This window comes from Desmodus rotundus, chromosome 7 (genome assembly GCF_022682495.2).
Source record: "Desmodus rotundus isolate HL8 chromosome 7, HLdesRot8A.1, whole genome shotgun sequence".
Lineage (NCBI taxonomy): Eukaryota > Metazoa > Chordata > Mammalia > Chiroptera > Phyllostomidae > Desmodus > Desmodus rotundus.
The window spans coordinates 68,283,213-68,309,747 of record NC_071393.1 but is presented as its reverse complement, the minus strand read 5'-3'; the positions used below and the strand labels follow the sequence as shown (position 1 = coordinate 68,309,747).

The window sequence follows — 26,535 nt, the reverse complement described above, 5'->3', positions numbered from 1 at the left end:
GCCCCAGAGAGTCAGTACGACACAACTGACCAAGAAAACTTTCCCAGGGGAGGACTCTAGGTTTGCAGACGGTGCTCCAGAAATTAATTTTCCTACTAAAAGTGAATAATACATTTCCTTTCAACATGCTATGGGAAATGCTTGCACATTTCTTTAACTGGGGGACAGCTTTTCTACATGATTATGGACCTTAAGGAAACTGAGGGAGCACCAGGTACTACAGCCCCTCCACTGTGTGGCCCTCTCAACAGACTGCCCCACTGCTCCGGCTCCAGGTTTTCACTCCAGTCCCTGTCACCATGGAAGAAAGCACAGTAGTGAGGCAGAGAGATGAGGGACCACAACTGCAGTGGTCAGACCTGGGTTGAACTCTAGATTCTGCCACTTACTAGCTGAGTAACCCAGGCAACTTACCTCACTTCTTTGACTTTCTGTTCTTTATCTGTAAAATGGGTCTAATAGCTATTGTATAGATTGTGGTTTGAATTAAATGCAGTATTTATCAAGTGTTCAATTCAGTTGCTGGTACATAAGAGCTCAACAAGTAACTATTATTGTTGTTATTGTCATTTTTTTAGCCAATCCCTGTGGGCATAGCTTGTTTGCTAAGGCACAGGCAGGGTCAAAGTCAAGGTAGGAAAATGAAAGGAATGAAGGAACATGAGAAGAGAAAATAAGCAAATGCCTTCACTGGGAAGAGGACTCCAGGAACTGCTCTGTCAGTGGGAACTCTATCACTGATTGCCTGCACTTCTGGGAATTACGTTTCTATCAGGTAATCTAAAGAGGAGTAGGCAGAGGATACATCTCCTGGCTGCTGGACTCTGCAGCTGTTGTTCCTTGTCCTCACGAGCTTCCTCCTGTTTCATTTTCCCTTCCTCTTGCCAATGCAGTGTGTAGCCTCTCCACACGCATGTTCCCACAGTCCCATCATCTCTTCCTTGGTCATCCCCTCCCCAAGACTGGCCTGGCGTGCCCCCAAAACCTCCCCAGAGAGATGCTGCCTTCCTCTTGTCTAGCCCCTCACCATGGACACACAGAGGCCTGAATTAACCAAGCAATTCTGCATGCTCTTGGTTTACTAAATAACCTGACTCAACCCAGCAGTGAGGATACCGCTGCCATCTGTCAAAATAGGTGCACAGCTTTGAATATTCTAATCAGTAGGGTCATTGAAATGTGATAGCTATGAATTAGGGCTCCTGAACCTGCTCAGAGTTGACACCCTGTTTGAAGAGGTGGTGACCACAGCAGTGGTAAGGGCAAAAAGAAAGGACTCAAGGCAAATGCCAGGAGCAACAGGTACCAAACTCTGCTCTGGGCCTTCACCATCTCTGGCTTAACCTGGAAGGCAAGTCACATTTCATACCCTTGGGGATCTTCTTCATGAAATTTCATGCACCCTATCTACTCTGTCAGAGGGTGATGTGCCTGGGCTTCAGTCTTCCCACAGAATGTTGCTATCCTCTAAAAAATGGATGAGACAGAGAAACATGCTCACCCACAGGTCAAACTCCAGACTTGAGAAACACAGCTGAGGAACATTCCTGACCACTCACTTGAATGCTCAGAGAATCAGGAAGAGCAAGCTTGAAAGAACCTTCACAGCAGATCACATGTTGAACCTCCTTATCTCACGGCTAAGATGAGGTTCCTGGAAATTGGCTTACCAAGACCACCCAGCCAAATGGTGAAAGACAAAGCCTACACTTACCCCAGTTTTCTGTAGGCAAACTTGAAGTGTTTATCAAACTTAAAATCAAGTTTTTGTTTGCTCATTTGTTTTCTCTGAGGATTCTCCTTTCATGTGCATGTGTGTTGTAAGGTTTCCAAAAACCGTCTAATCAACATACACAAAAATAGAAAGAACCATATAATGCAGCCACACAGATTACTCAACAAAACAATTAAGATTTTGCCATACTTGCTTCATCAAATTTTTTCCTTTACTTTAATTGAAGTATTGTAATACCGTCCTCATACCTTGTATCATTTCACCTCTACATACTCTTTGAAAATATGGATATTTTCTTCTGTCAGTGATTCTCACATTTTTGCTAGGTCCCACCCCCCAGAATGTCATTTTCAGTAGGTTTGGGGTGGGGTGAGAATTTCCATTTCTCATGTGCTCCCAGGCGATGCTGGTGGCGCAAGTCAGAGGCCCCACACTGAGAACCACTGTCTCACATACTCACAATGCCATGATCGTATCTAACAGACTTAACAAGAATTCCTTGGCAATCTCAAATGTCTAGTCCATGTTCAATTTTCGTAATTATTTCAAAAATGTCTTTTTATAGTTTGCTTATTTCAAATATATTTAAGTTTCCTGCACATACTTACCAGACCAATAAGTCTCCCCTAACCCCTATCTGTCTCTTTTATTGACTGTCTTATAAACTTCAAAGTCACTATGAGACTAGATCTTAATTGTTCTCAACACAAATAGAAATGATAATTATGTGATGTGATGAGGGGTTTTGTAATGCTATGGTGGTAATCATATTGTAATACATATATGTATTAAATCAACATGTTGTACGCCTTAACCTTACACAATGTTGTCACTTATAACTCAGTTAAAAAAAAAAAAAAACTAGAACAGTCCCATGTATGGACTCATCTGTCTGCTTGCTTGTGGTGTTGCTTAACTTATCCCTCTGGCTTCCATATTTCCTGTGAATGGGAAGTTAGCCCTGGATGTCTGATTACACACACATTCAGTTCTTTGGCAAGAATACTCCATAAATTGTGCTGTGTGTGGTAAAAAACAAGGTTTAAATTTTTCAGAACTGAGACATACATTTTTGTATATCTGGAATATACATTCTAAAACACTGCCTTACCTATTTTTAAAGCATTTAAAAATAATCCATTCCCTTTATACTAGAGAGCACCTTTCTCACTTGAAAATTTATGGATCCTTATTTTTTCCTAAGGAAAGACATCATTTCTCAGATTCCTCAGGAAGCCACAGGCCCAGGATCCACTTCTTGGTCACACTGAGCAATTGACATACTCAGTCCAACTATTTTAAAACCCTGAACAAGTGAACATGTATTTCATGAAACCCCTGCAGTTTAATGAGGATAATGATTTAGTTTATAAACAAAATAGTAGGTAGCTACTATTTTGTAGCTACCACTGCCTTGAAACCCACGTGTAAGCTACTCAGTTCCCAGAGGAGATGTCCTCCAGCTCACTTGGAGCCAGAGGAGCCTCATGCCCCAGGGAGGCGGTGTTCTGACGGACCTGTGAGCTGAGGAGAACAAAACAAGCTGTTTGCGGATGGAATGGGGGACAGTGACGAGGATGAGCCAGCAAACAGAATTCTTCTTGAGGATAAACTCTGATTCCTAAAAACTAAAAAAGCATGGATGGCATTTTAAGTCATTTTGGCAGATTAGGTTTATCAACATGGTTTATATTGGCAAAAGGACTTTCTCAGTCACAGAAGCACACTGATCTAATTGAGTAATTTTTTAAAAATTCAAAGGATATAAATGCAGAAGCCAAAAACAAAGCAAAAACTGCATGGTCCCAGAGCTCTCCTTCAGCAAGTCTCATTTCTCTTCTTGCACACACATAGTACTGAGATGGTGTGCCACGCACAGGTCTCTACGCATTAAATGAAACTTCCATGTAATTAGTCTAACACAGTAAGGGACACTGCAATAAATGTTAATGCCCCAAGTTGCATTCACTCTATTTTATGAACCTTATTGGTGGCTTTTGTAGAATTCTATGCCTAGGGAAGGGTGGGAAAAAAGAGCTGGGTTCTGGCAGTCAACTGATTAATGACAAGTAGATTGTTCTAATCTCTTCTCTTATTGAAATGGAGGAATAGGAGACATTGGTCCATGCAAGCAGGGATAAATAAACTATGCACACTGTAGAAAATTTTTGCAGTCATTTTTTTCAAATTTTAAGTACATTGTATTGATTGTATGCTATTACAGTTGTACCACTATTTTTCTCCCCTTTATTCCCCTCCCCCCTGCACCTGCCACCCTCTAGCATTACCTGCCCCCTTAGTTCATGTCCATGGGTGGTACATATAAGTTCTTTGGCTTCTCCATTTCCTACACTATTCTTAGTCTCCCCCTATTTTGTACCTACCATTTATGCTTCTTACTCCCTGTACCCTTTCCCCCATCTTCCCCCTCCCCACTGATAACCCTCCAGGTGATCTCTATTTCTCTGATTACGTTCCTGTTCTAGTTGTTTGCTTAGTGTGTTTTTGTTTTTAGGTTCAGTTGTTGATAGTTGAGTGTTTATTGTCACTTTACTGTTCATAGTTTTGATCTTCTTTTTCTTAGATAAGTCCCTTTAACATTTCATATAATAATGGCTTGTTGATGAAGAACTCCTTCAATTTGACCTTATCTGGGAAGCACTTTATCTGTCCTCCCATTCTAAATGACAGCTTTGCTAGATAGAGTAATCTACATTGTAGGTCCTTGCTTTTCATGACTTTGAATACTTCTTTCCAGCCCCTTCTTGTCTGTAAGATTTCTTTTGAGAAATCAGCTGATAGTGTGATGGGCACTCCTTTGTAGGTAACTGTCTTCTTTTCTCTTGTTGCTCTTAAGATTATCTCCTTATCTTTAATTTGGGTAATTTCATTATGACTTGTCTTGGTGTGTTCCTCCTTGGATCTAACTTCTTTGGGACTCTGAGCTTCCTGAACTTGCACGTCTAGTTCCTTGGCCAGATTGGGGAAGTTTTCCTCCATTATTTTTCAAATAAGTTTCCAATTTCTTGCTCTTCCTCTTCTTTTTCTGGCACCCCTATGATTCAGATGTTGGAATGTTTAAAGTGGACCCAGAAGTTCCTAAGCCCCTTATCATTTTTTTTTTAATTTTTTTTTTTTGTTATGCAATTACAGTTGTATGCCTTTTCTCCCCATCCCTCTACCCCACCCCAGGTGAACCCACCTCCCTCCCCCCTCTCCACCCTCCCCCTTGGTTTTGTCCATGTGTCCTTTATAGTAGTTCCTGTAATACCCTCTTCCCACTATCCCCGCCCCCACCCCCCACCCCCGCCCTGGCTATTGTTAGATTGTTCTTAACTTCAATGTCTCTGGTTATATTTTGTTTGCTTTTTTCTTCTATTGCTTATGTTCCAGTTAAAGGTGAGATCATATGGTACTTGTCCCTCACTTCCTGGCTTATTTCACTTAGCATAATGCTCTCCAGTTTCATCCATGCTGTTGCAAAGGGTATAAGCTCCTTCTTTCTCTCTGCTGCGTAGAATTCCATTGTGTAAATATACCATAGTTTTTGGATCCACTCGTTTGCTGATGGGCCTTATCATTTTTTTTAATTTTGGGGCATATTTCTTTGTCTCAGTGCACCTGTTAGGTTGAAATGGGCAGAGCCTTAGGTATTCACCAGGGCAGGGCAACCTACTTCCCTGCATTGTGGTGCAGTCTGAATGAATGTTTCTTTAACTCCTTGGTTGCCAGACTTCTATACAGTTCAATTTTCTGAAAGTTCTGGGGTTTTTATTATTATTATTATTAAATTGGTTATTATCCTTCTTTTGGTTGTGTGAGGAAGTGAAGTGTATCTTCCTATGCCTCCACTTGGCTGGAAGCCTATGCAGTCATTTTTTAAAAAGTAACTGTGAGTTGCCCTGGCTGGGGTGGCTCAGTTGATTGAATGCCAGCCTGTGAACCCAATCGTCACTGGTTCAATTCCCAGTCAGGGCACATGACTGGGTCGCAGGCTGGGGGGCATGTGAAAGGCAACCACGCACTGATGTCTCTCTCCCTCTCTTTCTCTCTCCCTTCCCCTCTCTAAAAATAAATAAATAAAACCTTTAACAAAAAAAATAACTGTGAGTTGTAATAATCAACTCTGAGCAACAATAGAACATTGATCAAAAACTTTTTAGATACGAATTTTCATGGGCAGGAATGAAATACTTTAGCAATGCAAAGTCATATGTGTTGAACCAATAAACAGTACTGCTGGGGAAAGTTATTTTGTTATCAATATTTTAAATATTCTTATTATGCATTTTATAAAAACATTGGCACTGGTATAATGTATAGTGCATTTGGTTAGAAATAATCCTTGTTAAAGCATCATTCTGCAAGAGCTACTGTTTATGCTGGCTTCCCTTCTTTCTCCCGGGCATCAAAATCTTGCTTGCAACAATTAGGTAAGGCCTCTTAATCTGTTATAACATTACCCAGGTCATGGCCTATACTTTAAGTTAGGAAATTGACTAAAGCTTCTTTTAAGTACATTAGAATCTGGAAGGAGTTTTGCCCCACCCCTTTATGCTCTATAAAATATTCATTACCAAATCTATTTATGCAAGTTGGGTTCTGGGAATGCAAATATGAAAAATACATAACCCTCTATTAAAGAAATTAATCATATACTGATTCCAGCTTCTAGGGAATCTACCCATTGGTCTTTTCTGAACACTTTTGCAGAAATTCAGCAATGCTACGCTGTTTCCATAGAGAAGAATGGTGGGAAAAGAAAGCGAGAATTTTGTTGTGGAAATCAGAAACAAACATTCCCATCTTCACTGACACATCATTTTATGACCAATTGTTATGAATATACAATTAAAAAGTAACTTTTTAAAAACACATACTCAGGACAGTAACAGGAAAGTACTTAAAGCTTCAATGAGATCAATAGGAAAACTGTACATCAGCACCAAAAAGAAAAATTTTACTGGCAGTTGCAGCCCATAATGTGACATGATTGCTTTCAGTGTGCCTGACACTGTTCTTGGAATCTTATTTACTCTTCATAAGAAGCCTGTGAAGTACATTTTGTTATGCACAAAGTAGAAAAGATAAAACTCAGACTAAGAGAGGTTATATACGTTGCATTAGACCATAGCAGCAGAAATTCAGATTCAAATTACACATACAAACACACACACACAGTCCTTCCAGAAGGTATCTGGCCATGTAATATGAAAAGTGGAGACATTTATTGAAGAAGACCCAAGATATAAGAAACATTTATATAGGACAATGACACCTCAGTCCCCTTCAAAATAGGCACCTCGGGACCTCAGTTCACCCCATCTCCATCAGCTGCCCCATTGTATTTTCCTGAATCTCACTGACAGTCTGAAATTTCTTTCCTTTCAAATGCTATTTTAGTTTTGGGAAAAGCCAGAAGTCTCTGCTTGCCAAATCTGAGCTGTAGGGGGCTGAGTCACCTGTGTGATTTGATGTCTCACAAAAAAACTGCAGGAGACAGTGACGCCTGAGCAGGCTCCTTGTCGTGATGAAGCTGCCTGTCACCAGGTGCCCATGGCTGCGGCCTTCTGAATCATGAAATAGTTTCCACGAAGGAATGTTCAAGCTTAATGCAAAATTTGATGCAGATTCATTGCTCTACTTGCTCACTCATTTTGAATGCAACAGCCACACAGTACACATGCTCACTCAACAGGTCTACCACCCTCACTGACTAGTACAGTGAAGCCATCATTGTTCACCCACGTACATTCCAGTCTACACTCCTTGGCTGCCTATTTACATCAAGGTCGCACAAACTGTTCTCGTTATATTAACAATGGTTGTACTTTTTAGGGGCAGATATATAGATATGTGACTATCCGTTTTCTTCCATGATGCCTCCTTTAAACCTTACATCCATCCAACCAAGTACAGAGAAACCACATGGTTTGAACAACTGACATTTACTTAGTTCAAATCACAGGCTTACCAAATAAATGAAGGACAGAAAACACATATATGGAGATTAATGAAAGAGATTCCTAGGGGCCTTTCAGAAAGAAGACAGTGTTTGAATCAGAGATCACTTTTCAAAAAACAAAAATAATGAAGAAAACCTTCTTTGTTAAGCAACACCAAGCCTCAGTTAACTTTGCAAAGTCTAGATAACTCCTCTATTATTATGATCACACAATCAAAATATTTAGAGGCAAAAGATTCTCAAAGATGGATTGTCCTCAGATATTTATTCTAAGTTATTCATTTTACCAATGAGTAAGTAGAAATTCAGTTATATTACCAACTATATTTCATTTATCATATAAGATTATATTTAATAGACTTTATCACAATTAACAAGCAAGTAAATTTTTAATTTATTTCACAAAACTTTACCTTTTACTCCATATTAACCATGAGCCTAAATAATTATATTTATTTAGAATGGAGTTGCTTTATCCCCTTGTATAGGGAACTGTTCCACACGTGAGAAATGTAGCCCAGCTCCCACTCGGAAAAGCCAGTGAGTGCGAGATCCAACACACAGGACCCACACCCATGGATAGGTTCTCCTGTGGGGAATCAGGCCTACATTGTACCTAGGCTGCTATGAGACTTGCTTTTGCTAAAACTCCCTCACCCTGGACTGAGGCAGCAAATGTTCACTGAGTATCTTTAACTTCCTAAAGTTTGTGCTAAACCTCCCAAGTATGGAGTGTAACCAGTTCAACTACGTTCCCCCTTGAGCTGTAACATCCTTCTGTTTGAAGTAATTAGCAGCATTCTTTCCTTTGTTGTCTGTAAAAGGTAATCACCTACAGCAAACCTGTGCATAGTAAATGAGGACCATCCTTGATGTAATGTGCCCAGAAAAGCAATAAAAGCCTGTCCAGGCAGGGGTCGGGCTCTCTGGCCCTCTCACCCTCTCTCTCACCTAGAGAGTGGCCATGCCGTCCCTTTTTCTCCACAGGATTTCTGTAGTCTGTGTGAATTTGCCAACTACAGCCACAACACATGGATCCTGTGGGCCAGGATCCGCATCACCCTTGAATTTAGATGCTAATGAAAGTTCATTATTAATGGTACAAAGGCTACCAAGTAGTTGCTTATTGGGAAAATTTCAAGGGCTCTAAAGTAAATACCAAGGTAGCTACTGTAACTCAAAGTCATTGAAAATTCAAAGAAGTTTCTTGTTACCTTCAAATTGGTGGTGAGAACTGTATAGAGAGCAAAGAACCAAAATTGAAGTTAGTAGATTGGGAGTACTCTCTCCCTGAACAGTTATAACACTCTACATGAAGTCTCATTTTCATTACCTGTACCATGAAGGCACTGGGTCCAAGGACCATCCCAGCTTTAATATTTTATAATCGCTGTAAAAAGAGATAAATATCAACTAAGTCATATTCTCCCATGTGGGGTTTGTAGAACAGCCATTGGCTTTTAAAAAAGAAATTTAAAAAATTTCAAACACCTTGAAGGTACATGTTTCCAGACTTAGCTTTCCTGAGGGATGGATGGATATATCTACATAAAGAATTAGCACACATATACATGTATGAATATATATATATAAGTTACATATTTATATATTGCATATTATAAATTTATAATTTATTTACATATATATTACATATTATATATAAATTACATATATAAAAACTACATATTATATTACATATAATTTATATATATATACAATCTCTCTAGGCAGAGTATACTTCTTTCATTCTTTTCAGGATTAAAAATAAATCCTGATAGTACCTCTAAGCAGCAATGCACCTGGAAGAAAAGCAATGAGTAATACAGAAAAATAACACTTAATTTGTCCCTATGCAGCTGTCTACCTATGGTAAAAAGAACCAGCATATCTGCCTAACCTCTTTAAACTGAGGGTGGGAACCACATTTAATAATATATTCCATTATAGGTAATGAGTAATTAAAAACTCTTTTCAAAATTAGAGTTTAATAATATTGTAATAACTACCTATGGTGCCAGGTCAGTACTGGAAATATCAGGGGAATGCTCTGCAAAGTATATGATTCTCTAACCACTATGCTGTACACCTGAAACCAACAACAACAACAAAATACTGAATGTAAACTATAACTGAAAAAAAATTTTAATATTTTTTAAAAGAAAAATTTGAAGGCAAATTCAATTTACTTTCTCCAAGGTAAAAAAAAAATTAGTGTTCATTTTGAACTAATTTTAGTGGATATATCAAATAGAAAAGTAAGCAAGCAAGACTTTCAGCCCTGTTGTGAAGAGGGCTGATCTTATGAAAAAAGCCACTGGAACTGGTATCCAGTGCACCCTTGCTAGTCAAGTGTCTCACACCGTGATAAGTGCCAGAGGCACGTAGTAAACATGTGATGATTGCTGCCATCCAGGGGCTCACAAACTAATTAGCGTCAGGGACTTGCACGTAAACAGCGTGACAATGCCAAGTGCGTTAAAATGGAAGAAGCGCAAAGCACTGTCTGGAATAGACAAGAGGAAATGCTTAACTCTAACCAGGAAGATTAATGAAAAAGATGGCATTTGTGCTGGGTCTTCACCGATGCATAGTTTATCATGGAAAAGGCACGTGCACAGGCCCACACGCAAAGAAAGGAAGAAGAAGAAAAAAAGGCATTATTAAATAAATTTAAAATCACTTTTCCATTCTGATATGTATGAAATAGGATCTTATTTTAATTGTCATTTCTCTAATTGCTTGTGAGGCTAAGCATATTTTCATATATTCATCATTCAGACGTTCTTTTAAGGGAACTGACTATAATTTATTCCCACTTTGTCCTCCTGGGTGGTTTGCCTTTCATTTATTAATTTGTATGAATTCTTTATATACTTTGGATGCTAATTCTTTGTCATAAGTACTGCAAATATCTTCTCTTAGTTGTTCTTATTACTTTAAAAAATATCATTTGTTACAGTTAAATGAGTTTAATTTAATTTTAATTTTATATTATTCTAATATAGACAAGTTTACCAATAATTTTCTTTATGATTTGTGCTTTTAAGAAACCCTTTCCTACAACTTCCATATTTTCTATTAAAAGCTATGAAGTTTTGCTTTTCAGCTCTAAATCCACCTGAAATAGATTTGGTGCACGGCATAAGGTAGCTCCAACTTTTTTTTCTTTCCATATAGATAATCCATTGTTCCAGCATCATTTATTGCATAATTTATCCTTTCCCAGTCTTTGTAATATCAGCTGCTGCAGGTAGGATTCCCTGGGAAATAGACTCAGAAGAGACTTCCACGCAGGTCTAGTGGAGAGAGTGAGGGAGGCACCATCGGGCAGGAGGAGATGCAGCCACAGCAGAGGCCTCTGCTGATCACACAGGGAGCTCTGAAGCTGGGGCAGGACTTCAAGCTGCCCTGCACAAGGCAACAGGACTGAGCTTTTGTGCTCTCACACACAGACCAGCCATGGGATAGGGCTGTGCTTCAGGAGCATGTGGACTCTCTGCAGATGGCAGTTCTGGAGTGGGGTGAGGCGTGGCAGTGAGCACAACTCAGCTGTGAGCCATCAGCCAGCAACACAGCCAGCAGCTGGGGAACCAGGGCCTTGATCTTAATAGGGGAGTCTGGGTGGCATATGTAGTATCCACCAAACAACCTTTGTCATGCATCTCTTTTCCAATTTTACTGGCTCACTATTCTTTTGGACTCTTTTTCCTATGAAATAATTTCTCAATATGTATCCATCCTGATCCCCTGCATGTAATCCAATTTGCCAACAGCCTCCTCCAAATATGAACCCATAATCACACCCCAAACTCTACATTTGTCAGACTGTACAGAGTACAGTAGTACATTTTTGCCCTTGATATGAATATCTGTTACTAATGTAGTCTGGTTTTTGTTTTAAACAGTCACACCCCACTGGCTCAAAATCAATATGTTGTCAACTGAAGCTGAAACCAAAGTCTCCTATGTCCTTTACTTGTAAGTGGATATTTTACTCTAAATGCAGGATGTTTCCAGTATCCTCTTGACTTCAGTGTTGTTCCATTTAGCTTAGGCAGGATATAACAAGCTTTGATTCTGTCACCTAACACTTCTTTCTCCATCTCAGTGTTCCTCCAAAGCTGACTAAGAACACCAGGTTGAAAAGAAAAGATCCGACCAGGAGCAGTGAGGAGTCTTGTGACATGCAGATGACACCTTTCTACATTTTGGCACAGATCCATTAATCAACACTCTAAGTGAGATGGTTTGCCTGGCTGCAGGCCCTGTGTGTTTTCATATAGTGGTTGTCTTCCCAGTCACTGCAGGCCAGAATCTTAGAGTCATCCTTGACTCTGTTTTCTTCCTCAACTGTAGATCTGATCAAATTCATCTAATTTTGAATCCACAGAGTTTTGGAACCTATTTCTTATTACTACCAACACCAAGACTATTACAGACCTGTTGCATTCTTATTCCTGCTTGCAATTTATCACGGGCCCACTATTGCCAAAGCTATTTGCCTTGGAATACAAAGCTGATAGTTTTTAAACCTTTTAGTGGTTTCCCACCTGGAAGAAATGACAGTAAATAGTGCCCCTGGGGGAGGAGAAAATGCATGCAGTTTCTCAGGATGTAGTCTGCAGAGAACAGCCATTTAGAATATCCATGGGCCTCTTTGGCATACAGACTATTGGGCTCACTAAGGACAATTGAAAGGTGACAGCTCTCTTTTTGAGGCTGCAATTTATAATCATAAAATAATTCCTCATATTCATGCACTTTCATGTATGCTGTCTCATTTCATTCTCACAGCAACTCTGAAAGTGTGATATCATTAACCCGCTGTTGAGTGTGAGAGTTGGAGAAGTTGCATCTTACTCACAGACACATAGATGGCAATTGACAGAAGCAGGATTTAAATGTAGGTTTCCTGATTTCAAGGTCTGGGGTAGGGGGTGCTTCATCCTCAACCCAGCTCACCTAAACAGTTGTATGAATTGTGGTCTATTTAGCATGAAAAAGAAAAAGCCATAGGAAGGCTGAGGCACTCGGAAAGGACAGTCTCCAAACCTCTGAAAGGAAAATACTGCCCAACAGACATAAGGAAGTGATTTTCCTCCAATAACAGAGGCTAGGATTCAACAGCTTCTACAGCTGAGAAGCAAATGCTTTCCTGGATTCAGGCTAGACAAGTTATCATATGATTTTTCAAGACATTTGCTCTTAAAGGAATTAGAAAAATGGCAACAAAATAGAAGTGCTGCTCTTTACAATAAAACTACAGATCTGTGATTGTAGCATCTTAATGACTTACTAGATGAAAATTTGTAACTCCACCAATATCTGTTGATAACATAAACTGCCTATAAAAGCAATATACTGAAAACCTAATGGATGCTCAAATACAATTTGGAGAAGTAGCATCGTTGGAGAAGCAGCAGCAGGCACTTGGAAGGCATCAATAGTTATTTGAAGACATCTGTATTGAAGCCAGAATGCTAATATTATGATCGATGGTAAAAGTTGTGATCACAGCAACAAATGTCGGGCAGGAAAACAGCATTCTACCTTCAAGAATAGCATTCTACCTTCCTGTATTAATGCAATATACAATGTCAGTAGGATAATAAAACAAAGAATAAACTTTCATGTTTATAACTGTATAGGTCTAAGTGGGAATTCAATTGTTTCTCAGTAATAGCTCATCTATGTCATTTTCCTTTAATAAAATATTACACTTACAAGATTGTGAATTCATTTAACATAGCTATACATCAGCATAATAATTTATGTTCTTAGCTTGGTCTCCACTAACATGGTTAAAATGGACAGCTCAGCCACACTCCCAGAAATTCTGGTTCAGCAGGTCTGGAAAATGGGGTCCAAGAAACAGCATTTTAACAAGTTTCTAGTTGTGGCTAATAACACTGCTTGTCTCGGAAACCACACTTTTTGATAACCACTGTTTGACGGCACAATGACCCTCCCACTAGTTAAAATGTCCTATAGTCACATCTCATTTTCCATGGCGAATCTCTCATGTACAATAAACAAAAATACATTCAACAGTTAGCTATTGGGCCAGCATGTATATAATATATGCTCTAAGCTATATCTAATGTGATGCTACATATTAGAGATACAAAGATAAATAAAGCTTAGTCTCTGCTTTCATAGAGTTTATACTGAGACAGAAATGTAAACAAATAGTTATGGTGTAATGTGATAATCCTTAAATTCTATGAAAGCAGAATGAAATTGTTCATTCTACAATAAGGAGAATCAGAAGGCTTTATAACATTGCGGTAACATTTAGGACTTTTAACTTTCTCTTGTAATAATTTTAGACTTATAGAAAAGTTGAAAAATAGAGAGTTCCCTATATCATTCCCATTTTGCACAACCAAGGTTAGGATGAATTTTGAAGGATGCACAGGAATGTATCAAGGTATCTCATGTGAAGAAATAATGTATAAATAAAACCAATGACTTATAAAATACTACTAATGATATCTAAACATTTTTGCAGAATTATGTGATAGACACTGTGCCAAGCCTTTTAAATATATCACTTAATCTTACAACAACTCATAAGTATTTAAAGTATTATCTACTACACAGACACTATTCTCACTTTCCTTTATAGACTTAAGGCAGTTGCTAATCTTCTGGTAGGTAGCAGAGCTTGGATTTGACACTGAAGTGTTCTGCTTTCACACAGACACTCTCAACCAGTATATTATGATTAATGACCCAGAAATGGAGAACAGTCTATTGTATATAAACATGAGGTTACATTAGGGAAGGCTGTGGGGACAGGGTTCTGACAGTGGAAGCAGAACACAAAACCAGAAAGGGATTGGAGAGCCCTAAATAATGGAAGGATACTATCTGTGGTAAGCAAAATTCTAAGATAGTCCCTTAGATTCCTACCCTTGAAAGTAGAACTTGTAAATATGATGGCACATCACTTCCACGATCCAGTTACATTACATGGCCATGGCAAAGGCAAGCGAAATCTGCACACAGAATTCAGGTCCCTGGTGTTCTTACACTGCTCCATTGGTTTGGGGCCTCAAATGCTCCTGCCATTATTTAGGCCTACTTACTGTTTTCCTGGCCTTGATTTCTGCTTCCACTCTTGGAACCCTGTCCTATAACCTCTTCTGTAAGGATCCTGCTCTGCCAGGTAATAATAGGAGTTTTTATGGGCAAATTAAAACAATGAGTTTTGTGCATAGCTTTGGGAATCAATCACATGGTCTCAATTTGGATTTGCATTATATACAAATATTCTCACAACAGTGCTTTCACAGAGAAGGCAGACTTCAATGGTGGGCACCAGGCATGTAGTAGGTGGGCCTTGCAGGACACCTTGCATCAGCCTAGGAGAGTCACAGGGACCTGTCCAGTCTTCTAGTTCCCCCATGTGTTGGTCACAAAGGGTACCTTGGTACAAATATGCTGGACTTGGATCATGCATAATACAACATGGTTAATCTGTGACCAGCAAAATGCACGGAATGGTAAGCTGCCCCTGGTGTCCATTTCCAGTTTGATCACTATACACCTCAGTGACTGCTGTTGACAATAAAGTTAAGTCTCATCTTAAGATTAAAAATGGCCTGTTCATGAAAAATTGATTATGTTATAAAATTATTCCAGTTAAAAGAATAGTTTCTTTGTTCACAAAAAAAAATGTGGCTTTGAGAACCCAAGTTCCATTTAATTTCAGCCCTGTACTCTGAGTATATTCAGATTTCTAAACCTATGCAGAGATTAATACTTTTAAGGTTAAAATATAAAGTGTCATCTATCAAGATAGCATGATAGTAATATAATATGGTATGAAACCAATTTCATTCTGTTTAAATAATAGGATAAATAGGGAGAATTTAAATAGGATAAGTGGGGAGAATTTGTCCCTGTTACCAGCTGGCAGACTGAGTTTTCTCACCACTCATTCACCCACTGATACATTCATTCAGTGGAACAGTCACTGAATACACACCTGAATAGGTACTGAACCTGACTCCAGGTAAATGATGACGAACATGACAATGTTATTGTCTTTAAGGGGGTCTTTTTAAAACATGAAAATAAGGAACATCTGTTTCAATTCTGATATATTTTATCACCAGCAGAAACAGGTGACAAATGAAGACAAGACACCAGGAACATGGCGGGGACAACCCACGTCACTCTGCTATGGCACGTCAGCTGAAGGAACTGCCAACCATGCCGGTTAACTACTCCTAGGGCACTCTGCCTCAGCCACTGCCTTGTCACTTGTAGATTGGAGGGTGGTGTTTAATTAAAGTCAACAACCAAAAAGTTTAATTAAACCAATACATATTGACCACCTCGTGACATACTATTCAAGGAACTGAAAATCATCCATTTAAGTATAAATAGAGTCCTACATTCAAAAGCTTGATGTGAATTTGAGATTGACACAGAAAAAAATGAAAGAATATTATAAAATATGTATACTAACATAATAATTGATGTTCAAAACCTATTGTCTTCACACACACAAAAAAGATAGAGATATAAGGAAAAACAAAATTAATATTAGTTGAAGAAATTGAAAAGCTGCCATTCCCAGGTGGCTCAGTTGGTTGGAATGTTGTCTCATGCACCAAAAGGTTGCAGGTTCAATCCCCAGTTGGGGCACATACATACCTGGGTTGTGGGTTCAATCCCTGGTCAGGGCATATATGAGAGGCAACCACACAATGCTTCTCTCTCACATTAATGTTTCTCTCCCTCTCTCTCTCCCCTTTCCTCTCTCTCTAAAATTAATAAACATATATGTGGGTAAGGATTAAAAAAATAAATTGGAAAAGCTATGTAGGGGGAAGATGTGACTTCAGGTGGTTCAGCAACAATTGGTAGGAAGGAAGAAAAGGTACTTTGGATTTGCTTTTGTTATAACATCCTTTAACTTATGACTTCATAATTGAATGACATTACTATTAAAAATGTAATTGTAATTTACTTTTACTTACTTCAATTCAGAAATAAAACTCCCCTGATTACATTCCAAAGCTATTGAGTGAGCCAGTTTTAAGCTAGACTCTGTAAAGAGTACATCAGCGTTATCAGCTATGATCACTATCACCAAGTTTTTTATAAATTAGGCAGAAAATCAAAACTAACATACAGACCAAAAATACTATATAAGTGACTTAAAAATAGAAGTAAATGTAGCCACTTTAACTGAGAGCAAATCAAGAAATCCACATAGAATAAGACAGTTGCGAACTATTTGTAGCATCATTTCATCATTGAAAAACATCAAAAAGAGTAAATTATTAAAATCCTTTCTCCCTTCTGAAGTGACAATGCTCTGTAATTATAAATAATCTAATGTTTTCTAAAGCATTTCCATCAATATTAAAAGGGGAACCCAAAAACATCCTGGAATTTATTTATAAAAATTTTCATATTTATTCATACATTTAAACTTCAGTCACCTTCAAAGTACTCTCCATTTAATTCAATAAACCTATCAAGCATTTTTTTCCACTGCTCAAATCAGTTTTTGAACTTGATTTTGATGCCTTTTAGTGATTCTGCCATTTTTTTGTTTCATCTCTTCCACATTAGCAGGCGAAACATTTCCTTTTGAGGACTTTTTTCATCCTGAGAAACAAACAAAAATCTCTTGTTTCACTGGTGAATAGGGAGGGTGGAGAAAGGGACTTATGCCATTTTTGGTCAAAAACTGCTGAACATCCAGCATGGTGTGGGCAGGTGCACATGTAAATCACTCATGATGAAATGAGCAAACACATTGAAAAAGTCTTCTAACAAAAAATTCACTGATGCTAAATGCAATCTCTCGCAACAACGCCAGCTGATACACTGACACAGCTGGGTTCCTAGAACACTCACCTAGTGGGGGAAACCTGTATTACAAGGGGCTCACCCTCCAGAAGATAATACTGGTTTGTTTTGGGTCCCCCCTCTCATGTTATTTGATTCTCAAAAGAACCCTATGAATTAGATATTGTTTTTTCCAGCAAATGCAGCCAGGGGAGTAGCAACAAGGTACAAAATCACTATGTCTCTGGCTCTACCAGTGTTTGTGCACCCCTCCCCCGACCCATTTCTGTGAATCCTTCTAGGGATCACATGGGCTCATGGATGCAACTCTCCCATTAACCCTGTTGTTCTCTCCTGTTCTTACTGTTTAACGTAACGTGCCTTTGACACTGCTAGAACTGTCCCCAGGGCTGGTGCAGCTAAGGTACCAGGTGGGTTTCCATGGCACTACTGCCTGCCTCTCCCCTGTGTCCACTTCTCCTTAGTGTGAGAAAAAGGCAGGCTCTTTCCACCACGTGCCCGGCCGCACTGCTTCAACAGCACCTCGACTAGGGACTCTTTGACCACATGTCTGTGTACTGTCAGGCAGACTCTGTCTTCGATATCTTAAGGAAATTTTAGTAAAATTACCGTGTAACTTTTCATGATACTTTTTCCATTGAAGTCTTCTCTCCCTAGCACCCAACCATGACTGCAGAGAACTGAGCCAGCAAAAAGCCTGGAGGGCATAAGCCATGCTGTTTTTAGTGCTGTTCTGCCCCCCTGGGGCAGGTACCTCCTCATGTGCCTCAAATCCTGCTTTCCTTAGGATGAGCTGGGCCTTGTGACAATCCTCTGGGCACTGAAGCACAAAGCTCGAGACAGGTCTAACCATGTAATTATCCAGACGTGCCAAGACCCATGTCTGAACTCAGGGAGACTGTGTTTAGGCTCCAGCCACATATGTTATTTACTCTCTCTACAACTGCCCTGGGCGAACATGGAAACCAACAGCTTTAATCAGTCACAGGATTATTTTCGGGCTCTCCCCACAAACGCAAAACTGTAAGTCATAATTTTAGCTCTGGCTGGTGTGGCTCAGTGGATTGAGTGCCAGCCTGTGAACCAAAAGGTTGAAGATACAATTCCCAGTCAGGGCACATGCCTGGTTTTCCAGCCAGGTCCCCAGATGAGGTCCTATGAGAGGCAATAGGTCGATGTATCTCTGACACATTGATGTTTCTCTCCCTCTCTTCCCCTCTCTCTAAAAATAAATAAATAAAATCTTAAAGTCCCCCCCCACAAAAAATTTTTTAACTTAAGCTTAAACAAACAAAAAACCCATATCATACCATTTTAGGAAAAATACGTGAAACCTGGATGATCCAACTTACTGCCTTATCGAGAATAAAGCTGTGTCACAAAAACCTGAATCTCAATGTCTAAAACCCTCACTCACTTGTTTGGAAGGAAGTTAGGTCTTTTCTCAGGGTCTTCCTCCCCAGCTATGCCCTCCAGGGGGGCCACAAGTTATGGGGTTGAGGACCACTGCCCTCACCCCCTTGGGCTCTGTTACTCTGTCACTCTGACAACCTCTTCTAGACCACTGTGGTTGGGGCTTTGTTCCCACTCTGGTCAGAAAGTTTCTGCCCCTCTAAAACTGTTCTTTCACCTGCAAAGCTACTGGGCTTCGGAGAACAAAGTTATTCCTTCCCTTCATGCCAACACCCCTCCTGCTAGAGTTTGAGAAGTTACCTGTATACAGACTTTTGGTTCAGACCTGTTCTCTCCTGATACTTCTTCCATTGTCCACTGTCCTTCCCTATTATTCAGTATCCTTCAAGGACCCCACAGGCCCCTCTACCTCCCATACATATCTGAATCCTAATCTGACCTAGTCTCAAATTCTTACCTATAAGGCAGTGGGCCACAGAAAGCCTCTTGTCCCATGTACTGGAGCAATGCGTGACTGTGGAAAAAACTCCAAGACCTTTTGTGAGAGAGAAGAGACTCTGGAACATGAGACAGCAGGCAGCTGAGCTTCCAGGGCACTTGGAGGAACTCTGGGGGGATGGTCTGGCCTAATAGCACAGCCCAGTGGCCACAAAAATGTTCTAAACAGCATGGGTTGATTCCCGCTTAAGAACTCTCTAACAGGAGTTACGTATGATCCTTATAAGTGATCAGAAGGTGGGTGGAGTAAGGTAGGCAGTAAAGGTCATTTATCTGCTAAAAACTATGAAGAGGTAGAAAGCAGGCCCAGAGTTGGTGTCTACTGTTTTCACAAAGCATCCCCTCCAGGAGAGTCCATGAAGAATAAAACAAAGCACATACCTTCAGTATTCAGTACTTTGCTTTATTAATTTGATAAAATGCTTTTAATCCAATGATAACCTTCAAAGTTTGTCTTATTTTTTGTGCCCAAACTAATGACACTATAAGGCAGAATAGCTGAGTGATATGAAAATATGGGATGGGGGTGGCAAAAGTATGTTTATAGTATTTGTATGGAAAATAATATAATAGTTAATGAATAAATAATAATATACAAATAAACTCTGTTTCATGTACTCACAATTGTAAACCTACTTTTCCCATACCCTGTACATATTTGATCAATATTTCTTCAAAACTTAATCTCTATTTATTTTTAAGATGGTCTTCTCTTTTAGATTTTTTATTGGCTGTTACTTTTTATCACAGTGTTAATTCTGCCGAGTCTGTATTTCTTCAGAAGAGATGGATGTGTTTGGCCTAGGACCACAGACTGCCATCCTTGCTGTAAACCTTGTACTCTGAATCCAAGACTAGAAAAGAGACAAATGAAAAGCAATTCAATAGAAGGTGCTATCCTCAATGCCAACTGCATATTAACCAAGCAAAAAATTCATTTGTGGAAAGCTGGTTTGGGATTGTTAAATATCAGGCCTTGGCCTTTAAAGCATATTCTCTTTTGAGAAACACAATCTGATTGAGAGAAACACTTTTTTTATAAGGAACTCAAAATACAAGTTGTTGATTGGTAGAAAATCTATTCCATATTTCATATGAAAATTAGTTATTCTTAATTTGATATAATTGGGGAAGATATTTTGCAATTCTCCTCATGTTCTGCATAAAAAGCAACCAAGCACAATGTGTTGTCAATCACTGATAAATACAAGAACTTTTTATTTAAAAAACAGATGAATTTTTCTGAATTCACAGACTGAAAACTTTATCACCAGGTCTTCCAATTCTTTCACTTCTTCTGTTTTTGAACTTTAAACAATAAGACAATTGACCTAATTAAACTGAGAGGTAGAAAGGTCATATGGCAAAGGAATGAAAAAGTGCAATAATTATTTATTACCAAGATAACCAGTGTTCCATAACAAAACACATACCACACACACACATCCTTCTTTACCTTATTGCTCATTTAAAATACCATTCTATAAACAAATGGGACTTCATCAAAATGAAAAGCTCCTGCACTGCTAAAGAAAACATCAGCACAATGAATAGGGAACCAACCACATGGGAAAATATATTTGCAAATGACACTTCAGACAAGGGTTTGATCTCACAAATATAGAAAGAACTCACATGACTCCACTCCAGAAAGATAAACAACCCAATTAAAAAATGGGCAAAGGATCTGAAGAGATACTTCTCCAAGGAAGACATACAGAGGGCCCAGAGACATATGAAAGGATGCTCAGTATCACTAGCCATCGGAGAGATGAAAATTAAAACCACGATGAGATACCACTTCTCATTCTGACCTGTCACTCTGACCAGTATGAGATGCTGGTCAGGATGGCCATCATAACCAAATCAACAAACAACAAATGCTGGCAATGTTGTGGAGAAAAGGGAACCCTAGTACACTCCAGGTGGGCATACAGACTGGTGAAAAACACTATGGAATTTCCTCAGAGAACTAAAAACTAAAAATGGGACTGCCTTTTGACCCAGCATTTCCACTGCTGGGATTATATCCTAAGAACCCTGAAAACCAATCCAAAAGAACCTATGCACCCCAATGTTCATAGCAGCACAATTTACAATAGCCAACTGCTGGAAGCAACCTAAGTGCCCATCAGTAAATGAGTGGATCAAAAAACAGTGGTACATTTACACAATGGAATTCTACGCAGCAGAAAGAAAGAAGGAGCTCTACCCTTTGCGACAGCATGGATGGAACTGGAGAGCATTATGCTAAGTGAAATCAGCCAGGCAGTAAAAGACACATACCATATGATCTCACCTATAAGTGGAGCCTAATCAACAAAACAAACAAGCAAGCAAAATATAACCAGGGACACTGAAATAAAGAACAAACTCACAGTAACCAGAAGGGAAGTGGGAGGGGAAAAACATGGGGAAAAAGGGGAAGGGTCATCAAGAACATGTATGAAGGACACATGGACAAAGCCAAAGCAGGGGTAGGATTGAGGGTGGAAGGTGGGAATGGCTGGGGTGGATGGGGGTTGTGGGGGGAAATGGAGACAATTGGACTTGAACAACAATTTTTTTTAAGTTTTGGGTTTCTTTTTAAAGATTTAATTTATTTACTTTTAGACAGAGGGGAAGGGAGAGAGAAAGAGAGGGAGAGAAACATTCCTGTGTGGTTGCCTCTTGTGTGCCCCCTACTGGAGACCCGGCCTGCAACCCAGGCATGTGCCCTGACTGGGAATTGAACTGGTGACCCTTTGGTTCTCAAGCCACTGCTCAATCCACTGAGTCGCACCAGCCAGAGCGAACAACAATTTTTTTAAAAAGGTAACAAATAAATAAATAAATAAAATACCATTCTATCTTTCTACACTTCTTGATCCTTGTGGCTCAATCTATCTACATCATCTTGTCTCTCACTTGCCCCTCCAGATCTACTCTCTGCCCTTCTCCACATGCTCTTGGCTCCAGAAGGCTGGCCTTGTAGGTCACATCTACCAATTCCCTTACATTTTACTTTCCGGTTGGTTCAGTTAGAAGAGGTTTCCAGGCAGAAGATCAAAGAAAAGTGAGGCCAGGATATTTATTCCCACAGCTTCCTCTCTGCCAGATACCCCTACCACAGGCCACTCTTCCTGCCATGTGGTCCTCTCCATTCAGCTCCCATCTGAGGTTCCAGTGACCTCCGCTCCCCTTGTTCCTTCAGGCCTGGGAATGCCAGTCACCTGTCAGCACTTGTTTAATCCAGGAGCCTTCCCAAAGTGCCTTCCCCTGGTTTCTGGATAATGCTCTGTTGTCACCCAACCCGATGTCCCTGACTAGTCCTTTTCGGGCACTGCCGTCACGCTCCCTAGCAACCTGCACTTCCCTTCCTAGCAGTGCTGCAGTCTCATTGCTGGACTTTTGCCTCATTAAAGGACGTGGCGGAAATACAGAAAAATGTGGTTTGAATATAACCCTACAACACACACACACACAACCACTTTAGGTGTATTTAAAGTAGTTAAACAATCACTCTTTAAAAATGACACATTCACCACAACCAGTGAGACAACATAGATGTAAAGAAAAAAACTTAATGCTCTTCTCCAGTACTTCTGGAGCCTTCCCCTTCATCTCATTCCCCGCCTCACCCTGCCTTACCCCTACATAAAGAATGTGAACAACCTGTCCAGTATTTCTCCTTTTTTATTATTATTTATTTTATTTTTAGAGAGAATGGGAGGGACAAAGAAAGAGAAGTAGAGAAACACTGATCAGTTGCCTCTCACAGGTCCCCAAATGGCCCTCAACCCAGGCATGTGCCCTCATGGGGAATTGAACCAGTGACCTTTTGATTCACAGGCCAGCACTCAATCCACTGAGCCACACCAACCAGGGCAGGCCAGTCTGTTTCTATACCTATTTCCATGATATTCAAAGCTATACCTAACATATATAAACATATGTGGAAAAGGGTGATACTGTCTTTACAAATCTGAGAGCATGCCATGCATTACTTTCCAACTTGCTAGAAATAGACCTAGTTCACTACCTTGAATAGCCTCATAATATTACAGAATATAAACAGACTATGATTTATTTAACCATTTCTCTACTGTTGGATATTCAAAAATTTTCCAGCTGTCTTTGGCACTACAAACAATGCTGTAGTAAATACCCTATGCACACGTTCGTACTACTGCATCTATTCATGTAAGCTAAATTCCTAAAAGTGGGGTTGGTGGGTCAAAGTTACATATAGTCTCAATTGCCAGCCCCTTACTTTCTTAAAAGTATATAGCAATGTATTTCATGTCAATTTAATTCTTATATTTATTTTATATGGATATAAGATGGTATATGCAACTTTTGAATATTATTTTCTTTCTTAACATTAATTATAGATAGTTTTCTACACACTTTCTACAGTAATCTTTCTACATACTTCTTGCAGTAATCTTAAATGGCTATATATCTCCATTGATGTTGTAAGTTTTCTTTAAAATTTTCTTGGAATTGCATCAAATCTCAGAATTCATGTAGGAAGAAATTACATCTACGTCCCATAATATATATCCAGACAGGAATCAAAGTTTTGACAGTAGCATTAGATAGAATAAAATCTATCACAATTATGCCTCTCAACCCTCAATCCACGGACATTAACTACATCTTTTCACAGGCACAAGAATTGGTCAAATGATTCACAACATCAGGAAGAAGTACGCCTGAGGCATATGCTCCCATCGCCACCTCAGTGACTTCGATCAAAGGAAAAGATCACAAGATTGCTGAGGAGCACACTGAACACTGGGCATGTTCCTGAGGGTGGTGAGCCAAGTTCATGTGATGATTCTGGCATTACAAGGGTCTCCTGAAGATCAAAGGTAAAAGAAATCATCAAAAACAGAAAGGAATCCCAGCCCAAAGCCACTGCTATGCAGGCTTGCCCAACTAGAGTCCCTCAAGGTTTGAGAAAAGACCACATTGCACAAAGGCTTGGGAACATTCAACAGCAGTTTCCATCCCCAAATAAAAGACTATAAAACCAATTCCAAGGTGGGGGAGGTGTGAGGAGGGAAGGGGGTGGATGATGAGAAGACAAACTTGGCCACTATTCATTGTTAGTATACTCTCTGATCATATCACCACCCGACAAGAAATTCCTGTACGTACCCCCTGGAACATGAAGAGTTAGGAAAACTACAAAGCCAATAGGACATGGACCAAGAGCCTGTGTGATACCTTTATGCTCTCTCCTGTGTGGACGGCAGTGTCGGCTTTAATGGCTTGGTCCTGTGCAAAGTGGATTCCACTCTTTCCTGGGAATTACTACTTGTCCATAACACTTAAGAATCTTCCAACTGGAAATGGATCTGATTACTTTTGCCAGACTTAATCTCTTACTTGAGCAGTTAAAGGGAGCATTCAATGTTAACACATCACTTCAATAAAATACCTACATGTTATTTCCACAGGAAATAAATGTCTACAGACCATAAACTCAGCCTGGTAATAACAGCCAACAAGGGAGACAGGAGAAGGTGGGTTCAGATAAAGAGCCACTGCGCAGTGACAGTAAATGAGTTACAGACCCCCTCTGGTGGGATGAGGTGGAAGCAGAAATAAGTGAAAGACAAAGGCAGCTAGAAGAGGAAAAGTCTCCCTATAAGAACATGCCAGCTGCAGAAAGTCATGGAAGGATCCAGAATAGGAAGAGGACTCATGGCTACAGAAAAGAGGGATTAAAGGGAGGAAAGGGGACAAGAACACAGGAAACAGATCAGAAATACTCTCTGGAGAACTCCCTCCCTTCATGGTTTTCAAAGGAGGGCCAAGATAAGAGGTCATGTTTACATGTCCTAGGGAAAGGTCCCAGCAAAAGGAAAGTTATCCTGCCAGAAAAAAACGGTCACTCCACACTCATATTCTCCTTCCCTTTCCAACTCCTTTTATAAAGTTAAAGTGTAGGCAGTCCTCCTGTGAAGGAACCCCTGTGATTTTAATGACTGGCTTCAGAAAGGGCTACTAACAATCCCAATGGAAGATCTGGAACCAAAGTAAAGGGAATGGTTCTGAGCAATTCTATGGAGAAGCCAAAGGAAAAAGTGATCATCTGTTGAACTTGCCCTTCAGTAGGCTCAAGGTCAGTCACCTAGAAACTGAATGTCCTCTGTGTGCCTGCCTTGACCCAGGTATGACAGAGTTTTTTATAATATTTTTATATGGAAAAAGGACAACAAAATAAAAAGATAATTCTAAATCAGGGGGGGAAAGTTTACTGAAGCTCAATGTATTTAACTGTACAGTTGTTTTTTGAGGGACACACACAATCCTAGAATCGGTGTGCTTTCTAAAAGGCCCCTTCAGAGTGAGGGTAACCATACCACACCCATGTCTCCAAAAGTTTCTCACCCAATATTTGTAGGGAGCTTCCTCTCTAAGTATTTTGAAGCATCCACGGGGAGAAAGACTTTTCATCACTAGGGTTTGAGGATACATGCTATAAAATCTATAATTCTATGACCTTTTCATGATGCAGATAGGTTATATTAATGAAAAAGCAAGTCTTTTCAAACTAAGATCAATGTATTGCAAAAAATAAGTTGAAACCATTTACCACATTTTTAAAAGAGCCACCCCCTTGATTTAGAGAAATTTATAAAATGTCAAGAATTCAAAATGGACAGAAAGCTTTTGAAGTTTTTCTTTCCTAGATAGGTATTTTTATCTCAAAAATTGCCAGGATGTTTGCTCTAACCTTTAAGGCACCATATATTGTATTACAAACTATTCCCTAGCCAGAGCATTGACCATATGTTGTTAAAGGGCCGCTGAAAAAGAGCCTGTTACCCACACACTGGCACATGAAACCCTGACATCTGGCCACACTGGCCTGGAAAATGTAATGAATACAGGAGTGGTACTTATATGCTGTTGTTTTGGGGGGGTTTGGGGGAGTTTTTTTGTCTTATTGAACCCACCTACAAAACCCCCTAATGTTCATGTAAAATTTCAAATCACATTAAGCATACAAGCCAGATTATCTCTTTAACCCCTTTTGCATAAGAACTGATGTTATACTAGTGGCAGTAGTAACCTATAAATAAGTTATAACTTT

The 26,535-nt window shown here is 39.6% G+C and overlaps 1 protein-coding gene across 4 annotated transcripts in view; it reads right to left on the bottom strand.

Moving 5' to 3' along the window:
* FMN1 (formin 1) overlaps window positions 1–26,535 on the bottom strand; it is a 403,953-nt gene that overhangs the window by 335,513 nt on the left and 41,905 nt on the right. The window contains exon 5 of one of the 4 annotated variants that reach the window (XM_045201499.2): window positions 20,212–20,299. The exons of the other annotated variants lie outside the window; for them this stretch is intronic. Within the exon in view, the coding sequence (XP_045057434.2) occupies window positions 20,247–20,299 (53 nt within the window). The 3' untranslated portion in view covers window positions 20,212–20,246. Of the gene's footprint in view, window positions 1–20,211; window positions 20,300–26,535 lie in introns of those variants that run through there. 4 annotated transcript variants of the gene reach the window in all.